Raw genomic sequence first — 9,202 nt, 5'->3', positions numbered from 1 at the left:
ATGTGAGGTTGCAGCAGGAAGAAACGAGAAGCCTATTGTAGCCATCGGTGTGGTGCATGTGACGTCATCAGCAAATCACGGCCCGCATCCTGGGAGAAATCATTCCATGGTGACCGGTTGCTATAGAAATGGTCCTTTAATGGAAAGTTGAGCGACGGAGATCCGTTTTGTCGCGTAGCATAGGCACAGGTGCGAGAGAGAGAGAGAGAGAGAGCGGAGAGAAAGAAAGAGAGAGAGAGCGGAGAGAGAGAGCGACAGGTCGAGAAGCAAGCACAAACAGCGACGTGGCATGATAATGAAAGGAGACTCAATGTGCATCCTATTTTCCATGGAAAAGCTCCTCATTTGCGAGAAAACAAGGGGCGTTGTCACGGATGAGGGAACTCTGGTATTCTATTTCACTGGTTTGGTTTTTTGCATGCACCGTTTCTGTGTGTTTGTATACGTGCGCGTGTGTGTATTTGTATCTGTGCATACGTGCGCGCACGAATGATATTTAGTCAGTACATTGCATCCCTGCGGATATGTGTTATCCAACGGGTTACCTTCCATTTCACTATTACAACTCTAAGCTTTTGTAGGAGCTGTCCATGGTCAAGGGAAGACCGAAGGGCATCTACCTTGCCCGTGGCAAGCTACTATCTCGTCGCAATTGGGCAACGTTGGTCAATGTTTTATTATTTCGAAAAGCAAAAATAAACATTGTGCTATAGAAGCTTAAATGATAGCCTTTGCCATGTGTAAGAGTAACGAGTTTATAATTAGAGCAATCAATGTAGGCTAATGCATATCCGCTCAGGAGTTGTTTGCCAGACCAAGGAAACCTGTGACACTGCTTGTCTGCAGCCTCGAAAGCGACCTGAAAGAACCGGTTGATTCCATAGAGCTACTCCAGCAGATATGAGGAATGGAAATTACAATAGACGATATCAACATTGCGGATGTTCGTCTTCGTTAACATTTTCTTAGTATTTATATGCCTCCAAAAACAGTTTTTCACTTAGCCTACTATATGCCTCCGATACTATGTTCAGCCATAAGCCAGGCTATATGACGTTTGTATGGCCTTACACGAAGGACATCGCTTCTGGTTTCTCACTGAACAACACAGGGACATGTTAGGACTTAAGCTTGTTCCGTTTAGTGGACCGTGTGGCCATCAATCACTGTATTATCAAGGAACGCCGTGTCTCACGTAGCCAACAGACGTGTCTGTGTATGTCTGTCTGTGTTGAGACGCGCGCTCACGCTCGTGTTACATGTCTGAAGGACAAGCGACAAGCCATCTTATTATGTTTGCTTGTAAAGTCGGATGCCGCAAAAGCAATCTCCGTTCCTCATCCTTTCTCTCATTCAGTAGGGCAGTAGGCTAGCAAAGAGCGGACAGGGAAGAGGAGGGGTAACTGTTAATGGTGGCGTAAACCGCCATAGACCCGGGGGCATGTGAAACTCCAGGCCATGTCATATCTCTTCGACATTCTCCTCAGTGATCTGTGAGCGGGGCGAGAGGATTATCGCGCCTCTCAGTTGAGACTTGACAGATCACGAGCACGGGAATCTCTGTGCACTTGCCAGTCCTGGAGCGGCGGTATATTTTTACTTTGGGGTATTTTTGGTATTTAGTTCGCCCCACTAACTGTGCCGGCAAGCTTGGATAAAGTGAGACGACCCTTATGAATAAGCAATACTCAACCGTCACAAGGCGTGCGATCTGCTGTTGACATTTTTAACAATAGCCTTCGCCTGACTCACGTGTGTAGGAAAGCTATAAAATAGGCTCGATGACAAACAAAAGCGCGTTGATACTTGATACAATCTGTGGTGTGACATTACAGGATAGACTGATTGGATGAGGGAGGGAGTTCCTTCGTTTAGTCTTGTCTTTGTCAGTTCATAGGTACAATCAAAACACATTGCTCGCGTGGGTGTGTGGCTGGCTTTTCCTTGATCTCTAGCAAGTTATTGTAAAAAAAACAAACAAGGACAGATAGAATAAGGACGACCTTCAAAGTCATTTAGCTGTTAATTAAATTTAACATTGAGTCATTTCTCTGTGAATTACAAAGGCTTGTAGATTAAATTAAACACAGTAGTGTTTATGTAGACCCTGTGAGGCGACCATTAAAATGTATTTTCTTTGTTCACAGGTAAATGTTGAAGACACCGTCGAAATGTTACCAAAATCGAGAAGAGCACTTACCATTCAAGAGATTGCGGCATTAGCCAGATCGTCTTTACATGGTAAACAGAACAACACACACACACCAAAACACACAACTTTTTACACTGTCCCCTTCACACAAACCCACAATTTCCTTCCTGCCATACGATAACATCTATGCCTACTTGACCTAGACCGTGACCCTTGAACTCTGGACCCTCAGGCATCTCCCAGGTGGTCAAGGAGCATGTGACCAGACCCACAGGCATGGCGCAGGGCCGGGTGGCTCATCTGATAGAGTGGAAGGGCTGGTGTAAACCCACCGACACCCCCGCCGCCCCAGAGTCAGACTTGAACAACTACTCTGACCTCACCGAGGGAGAACAGGAGGCCCGCTTCGCAGCAGGTAGCCATCTTTTTCCGTTCTGAACGGTTGTTTCTTTGCGACTAACTTTATTTACAAGGTGAGTCGATGGCTTGAGTAATGGATTGGGTGATTCCCAGCAACCCTTATCTGCTTCTGTTGTCAAACACAAAGACCAAACTTGGATTAATTGTCTTTAACATCAGGGCCTTTTCTGCTCCTCTCTCATCCCCTGTCCTGTCGTACCTTTCTCTTTCACTAGTCCTTCTTCTCTCCTCTGTCTCCCTCTATCCATTTACCCTCCATTTATGTCATTTAGTGTCCTTTACTACTCTTCTCTTTCTCACCCTATGCTTTCTCCCCGCTCCCTCTATCCATTTACCCTCCATTTATGTCATTTAGTGTCCTTTACTACTCTTCTCTTTACTCACCCTATGCTTTCTCCCCGTCTCTCTCTCTCTCTCCCCCGCCCCTCCCTCCCTCCCTCCCCTCCCCTCCCCCCTCCCTCCCTCCCCTCCCTCCCCTCCCCTCCCTCCCTCCCTCCCTCCCTCCCTCCCTCCCTCCCTCCCTCTCCTCTCTCTCTCTCTCCTCTCTCTCTCTCTCTCTCTCTCATCTCGCTCTCTCTCTCTCTCTCTCTCTCTCTCTCTCTCTCTCTCTCTCTCTCTCTCTCTCTCTCCCTCTCCCCCTCCTTCCCTCCCTCCCTCCCTCTCTATCTCTCTCTCTCTCTCCCTCTCCCCCTCCTTCCCTCCCTCCCTCCCTCCCTCTCTATCTCTCTCTCTCCCCTTCCTTCCCTCTCCCCCCCCCCCCTCTCTCTCTCTCTCTCTCTCTCTTTCCCCTCTCTCTCTCCCCCTCTCCGTCTCCACGGTTCCCTGCACCCCGTCTTCTTGTTTCTCCATTTGTCTCCCCTCTTTCACTCCATCCTCGCTGCATTCTTTTGCGTGCTCCCTGCAATGCAGACACTCAAGGTTAATTTGCACAGTGAGGTTTCTGTTCCTGGCTCAGTCCCGGCGTGGACTGAGCCATTTTTCTGTGTGGCCCTCTGTTCCTCTCACCTCTCCCCCCCTGCTCCTTCCCCTGTGTGGCCCCCCTGTTCTCCTCACCTCTCCCCCCCTGCTCCTTCCCCTGTGTGGCCCCCTGTTCTCCTCACCTCTCCCCCCCTGCTCCTTCCCCTGTGTGGCCCCTGTTCTCCTCACCTCTCCCCCCTGCTCCTTCCCCTGTGTGGCCCCCTGTTCTCCTCACCTCTCCCCCCCCTGCTCTTTCCCCCTGCTCTGTGTTTCATCTTCTCCCCTTCCTCTCATCCTGTCGTCCCTGATTTCCCTACGATTCCGTTTCTGTCTTTTCTTATCTTTCATCATTCCTTCCTGTCTTCTACGTAATTTCCTAAGGTGAATATGCAGTCAAGTCCATTTGTCTGCAGTGTTTGGTGTTATGTCACATGCCGTTCTCTGGTAACCCTTTCACTCATATCATCACTGTACACCGGTTTACTGTTTAAGAGGCCTGTTCAATGTGTTCACATGACTCTTCATACATGATAGCGGATCAGATAGTTTGGCTCACTTTAGGTGACAATGTAGATGGCGTCTACCAGCAAAGGGACTTCGAACAGTGTACTTGCCTTCTTGGGTGTGTACTGTATACGCTTGGTCTGCGTGAATATGTTTGATGCAATCAACATTTAAACATGTTTGAAGGTCCCAACATGTAGGATTGAGGAGTGTACTTGTGTGTGCTTGTGATAGAGACAGCAAGATTGTAGGCACTGGGTCCAGGTGGAATAGTTCTATTGATGAGTAAGGCCTGTGCCAATACACATAAACCCACACACACACACACACACACATACACTCACACAAACACACACGCTGGATTCCTCCCAGTCAATTCTAGAGAGTGGTTCTTTCTCCTGCAGTAGTCTGGCTGACAGCCCTGACTGCTATGGAGAGGAGCTTATGTCACCCTGCAGAGAGAGAGTGTGTAGAGGAAGCTGTGCACGTGTGTGTGTGTGTGTGTGTGAGTGAGTTAGGGTGTTAAATTGTGTGTCAGTGAGAGAAATGGGTAGTGTGAGAGAGAGTGAAATAAGAGAAGAGGAAAAGAGGGGAGTCAGGTGGCTGAGCGGTTAGGGAATCGGGCTAGTAATCAGAAGGTCGCTGGTTCGATTCCTGGCTGTGCAAAATTATGTTGTGTCCTTGGGCAAGGCACTTCACCCTACTTGCCTCGGGGGAATGTCCCTGTACTTACTGTAAGTCGCTCTGGATAAGAGCGTCTGCTAAATGACTAAATGTAAAATGTAAAAGAGATTCAGACAGAAGGAGAGATACTGAGAGACAGAATGAAAGTCAGAGAGAAGGAGAGATACTGAGAGACAGAATGAGAGTCAGAGAGAAGGAGAGATACTGAGAGACAGAAAGAGAGTCGGAGAGATACTGAGAGACAGAATGAGAGTCAGAGAGAAGGAAAGATACTGAGAGACAGAATGAAAGTCAGAGAGAAGGAGAGATACTGAGAAACAGAATAGGAGTCAGAGAGAAGGAGAACGAGAGAGAGAGTGATTGAGTGAGAGAGAAGTGTTAGAGTCAGAGGCCAGAGAAAGAGAAAAGACAAAAAAAACGTTGCGAGAGATAGAGAGAGATAGATAGAGAGAGAGTAGAAAGAGAGAGAGATAGAGAGATAGAAAGAGAGAGAGATAGAGAGAGAGGGGAGTTGGTTCCAGTGCAGGTCCAGCAGGGATCCAGGTCTACAGGGGTTACTCTGGAGTGGAATCGACCAGTCCTGGGAGTCTGAACAGGACTGGGAGCTGAGCCAAGCTCTGCAATACCACACACACACACCCCACAGGACCCTGGATATCCTGCAGATACTAGAACCATCAGTTAGAGAGCGATGGTGTGTGTACAGCATGCAGGCGTGTGTGTGTACCTGTGCGTGCATGCGTGTGTTTGGGCATGCGCGCGAGCACGTGTGAGCGTCTGTGATTGTTTGCTTACGTCTGCAGGTGAGATATTTAAGGTTTTCTAAAGGGACAAGGGAGGAGTGGGATGAAACAGAGAGGCAGAGGAAGAGGAGAGAGGAGAGGGAGAGGAAGACAGTGTCTCTTTGTCCGTCAAAATAAAGTTCGGATCGGGTCCGTTTTTATGTATTTTTATCATCCATAGCCAGCATTTGGACAGGTTTTTGGACAATTCAGAACCACCGAATGTTTAGGCTGATTGCAAAAAAAACGCATATGAAAATGTCGTACTCAGTGTGCAAAGGCCTTAAAGGCTGAGTTCAGGGTCGAGGTGGGTGGGAGATGAATGAAGAATCGATCGCTGTGCAAGACCACACATGAATGCAAAACACAGCGCAGCAGAGAAGATCCAGGGAGAGACAGATGGGGAGAGAGGGGGGGGGGAAGAAGTGAGCGGGAAGGAGAGAGGGAGAAAGGAAAGAGAGGAGAAAAGAGATTGAAATGCAAACAAGATGTGCAACGAGAAGAGGAAGGCAAGTGACAGTGAGAGAAAGTGAGCGTGCGGGAAAGCTGATTGAAAAAAGCAATGAGAGGGGAATGGGAGGATCGCAGGGAATACAAAAGAGAAGGGATGAATGAGGGAAGAAGAAAAGAGGTAAAAAAGCAAGGAATGACAAGTTATATAGCAGAGATGAGAGAGAGAGAGAGAGAGAGAGAGAGAGAGAGAGAGAGAGAGAGAGAGAGAGAGAGAGAGAGAGAGAGAGAGAGAGAGAGAGAGGGGAATCTAGTCAAGGCTCTGCACCCTCCTTCAGTCAAGAAAGAGAGAGTGTGTGTGTTTGCTGACTGGCTGCAGCTGATGATTGAAGGTGATTGGTCAGTAGCTTGGTCAGTAGCTCTAGAACACTGACTCTGTCACATGCTGAGTCACCTTCAGGGAGAAACCAACAGTCACCCTCACTGTGTCCCTCAGGAGTGTGTGTTTGTGTGTGTTTGCGTGTTTGCCTGTGCACATAGCATACCTCTGATATACCTCAACATCCCTGTACAGCTGTTGGTGGTGTTTCACACAGAGAAACGTGGCGCTGCGGTCAGTCGTGAGGTCACTTCCTGATCAGTCGCGAGGTCACTTCCTGCTCAGGGTGTTGAAGTCTTGTCTGGTTCAACCCAGTACAGACTAGTTCAGGTCTTTTTGAGGTGTGTTGCAAATCAAAGACCCAAGATGTCAAGATGGGATCACACAAGGACAAAGCTCTTTCTTTGTTACCGTGGCAACCGATGCACGCGCGTGAGCGCACGACACTCGTGTGTGTGTGTATCGGAGCCATGACTGTCACACAAATATTCATGAAGGTTTTTTACTTGTGTGCACATTTGTGTCATGTGCTTGTCTGTTATCTAACCTACTGTGTGTGTGTGTGTCTGTGTGTGTCTGTGTCTGTGTGTGTGTGTGCAGGTGTGGCAGAGCAGTTTGCCATCGCTGAAGCCAAGTTGAGGGCCTGGTCCTCAGTTGACGGAGACGACTCCAATGATGACTCATACGACGAAGACTTCCTGCCTGCTAACGAGCCCACAACACAAAGCACAGGTACACTGGAACACACACACACACACAGGTGTGCACACACACAGACACACACTTTTAAACATCCAAAAGTGTGCCATGGTTAAATCCTTCTTAAAGCTGTAAACACCTTTTATCGTTCTTCATTTCCTCTTTCTTTTCATCTTCATTCCCTAATCTTTCTCCCCCCTCTTTACTCTCTCTCTTTCTCCCCCCTCTTTCCTCTCTCTCCTTCTCTCTTCCTGTTTCCTCTCCTTCTCTCTCCATCTAACCCGCCTCTTTCCTTTCTCTCTCCCCCCCCCCCCCTCTCTCTCCTGGGGAGACTGCTGTCTGTGTCCAGAGCCCTTATTGTCCCAGTGCCCTACTTTTGTCCTCTCAAAACATTTTTTGTTCTCCGGTGCAATTTGATATCCCTCCTGCAACTTTAATATGGTTCCTTTGGTGCAGGCAGGGCGGGGGTGGGGGTGCAATATTGCTATATGAGTCTGTGAGCTGGGTGAGGGCGCTATAAATATACTGTGTGTGTGTGTGTGTGGTGGGGGCTGGGGGGGCTGCAGGGGCTACAGTAACAGTCGACTGCACCAGTATTATATGCTTCTTCACTGTGACTTTCCCTTACTGCTCACTGTGTCCTGCATCCAACATCTGACCGAACACAGTAACCAAGTATTACCCAGCATTAGATCTTTACTGTGGGCTCACCCTGTAGAAGGTGAACACACTAGCTAGGACCCACTGGGTTCAAATACGAGGGGATAGGGGATGTGCTGTTGGGCCAAGACCCAACATGATGTGGGGGTCAGATGGCTGAGCGGTTAGGAAGTCGGCTATTAATCAGAAGGTTGTTGGTTCGATTCCCGGCCGTGCCAAATGACGTTGTGTCCTTGGGCAAGGCCCTTCACCCTACTTGCCTCAGGGGGGAATGTCCCTGTACTTACTGTAAGTCACTCTGGATAAGAGCGTCTGCTAAATGACTAAATGTAAATGTAATTATGTGGTTTCATCTCTGCTGTCTCTCCAGAAGTCCGTGTGTGTAGACAGGGTGACATAGAACAGCCAGCACGGAGGTAGAGTGAATGAAGCGTGTCGTTACAGGAAGTAATCTCTACCATCTTCACTGTGTCTCCCCCCCTCCCTCCCCCCCCCCCCCCTCCAGATGTGCCCCCGTATCCCCCCTTCCTGAAGGACTTGATCCACAGCCAGGTGTGCCAGCACCTAGGTCTGCGAGGGCCATGCTGTGAGGGTGGCGGTGAGGGCGTGGTCAGTGGCGACCCCTCCCCCACCGCTGGCTCCCCCAACACCCTGTGCTCCAGCCTCTGCAGCCTGGACGAACACCACCCCCTGCTGCGCGACCTCGGTCACCGCGGCAACCGTCACCAGGGCCCACCACGGTCACCACGGGAACAACGTGGCCGAACTGGCGGCCAAGATCCTGGCGGCGCTGCAGGGAGGGGAGGAGCTTCTGCTGTCCCGCCTCCAGAGGGCGGGGCCGGGGCAGGGGGCGGGGACTGTGGGTTCCACAGCGTAGGGGGCGGGGAAGGGAGGGACCGGCCCTGCGGGGGGCAGGACTCGCCGTGTTACTCCGTGTCGTACTCCGACACCTACCTGTCGCCGGGCGAGGACGACGACACCCCCTGCAAGGACTACGAAGGCACCGTGTGCCCGGGCGAAGAAGAGTTCCCCCCCGGCTACGCCACCCGCAGGAAGGTCTCTGACGTGGCCTCCTCCGGAGTGGCCTCCCTGGACGAGGACGAGGAGGAGAGGGAGGGAGAGGAGGAGAGGGAGGAGAGGGAGGAGAGGGAGAGAGAGCAGGGCAACTGAGGACTCCTCTCTCCCTGTCTTCTTTCTGTGTGCATCCCCTACTGTCTCTCGTCCATCCGGAGGAACTTCTGTTCTGTTCATCGTCCCTCCGTCTCCACGATGACGTCTGACACATGTCAACCAGTTCGCATGTTTTTCACGACTTGAACTTATCTTACTCCAACGTAAACCATGTGTTTCCAGGCCTACTTGCGACATTTCACCCCCTACCCCCCTCCCCGCCTGCCAATTTGATATGTATTGATATATTTTTGTCTTGAGGCGTCCAAACAATCTTTTATATCAGTGAGAATCAGGACAGTTGGACTGTAGTAGGAAAGCCAGTGATTGGCCGGTGGGTTCAGT

At 50.1% G+C, this 9,202-nt stretch overlaps 1 protein-coding gene across 1 annotated transcript; it reads left to right on the top strand.

Annotated features, from left to right (window-relative positions):
- Nucleotides 1-2,156: 2,156 nt before the first annotated feature.
- LOC136951332 (protein FAM131A-like) lies at nucleotides 2,157-8,857 on the top strand. Its single transcript, XM_067245685.1, is given in 6 exon segments — nucleotides 2,157-2,241; nucleotides 2,385-2,567; nucleotides 6,929-7,060; nucleotides 8,193-8,416; nucleotides 8,418-8,529; nucleotides 8,532-8,857. Coding segments are annotated over 6 exon segments (1,047 nt in total). The 5' UTR covers nucleotides 2,157-2,171.
- The last annotated feature ends 345 nt before the right edge of the window (nucleotides 8,858-9,202 follow it).

Source organism: Osmerus mordax, chromosome 11 (genome assembly GCF_038355195.1).
Source record: "Osmerus mordax isolate fOsmMor3 chromosome 11, fOsmMor3.pri, whole genome shotgun sequence".
NCBI lineage: Eukaryota > Metazoa > Chordata > Actinopteri > Osmeriformes > Osmeridae > Osmerus > Osmerus mordax.
Note: the sequence above shows the minus strand (reverse complement) of the source record. Positions and strands in the feature narration are given on the sequence as shown.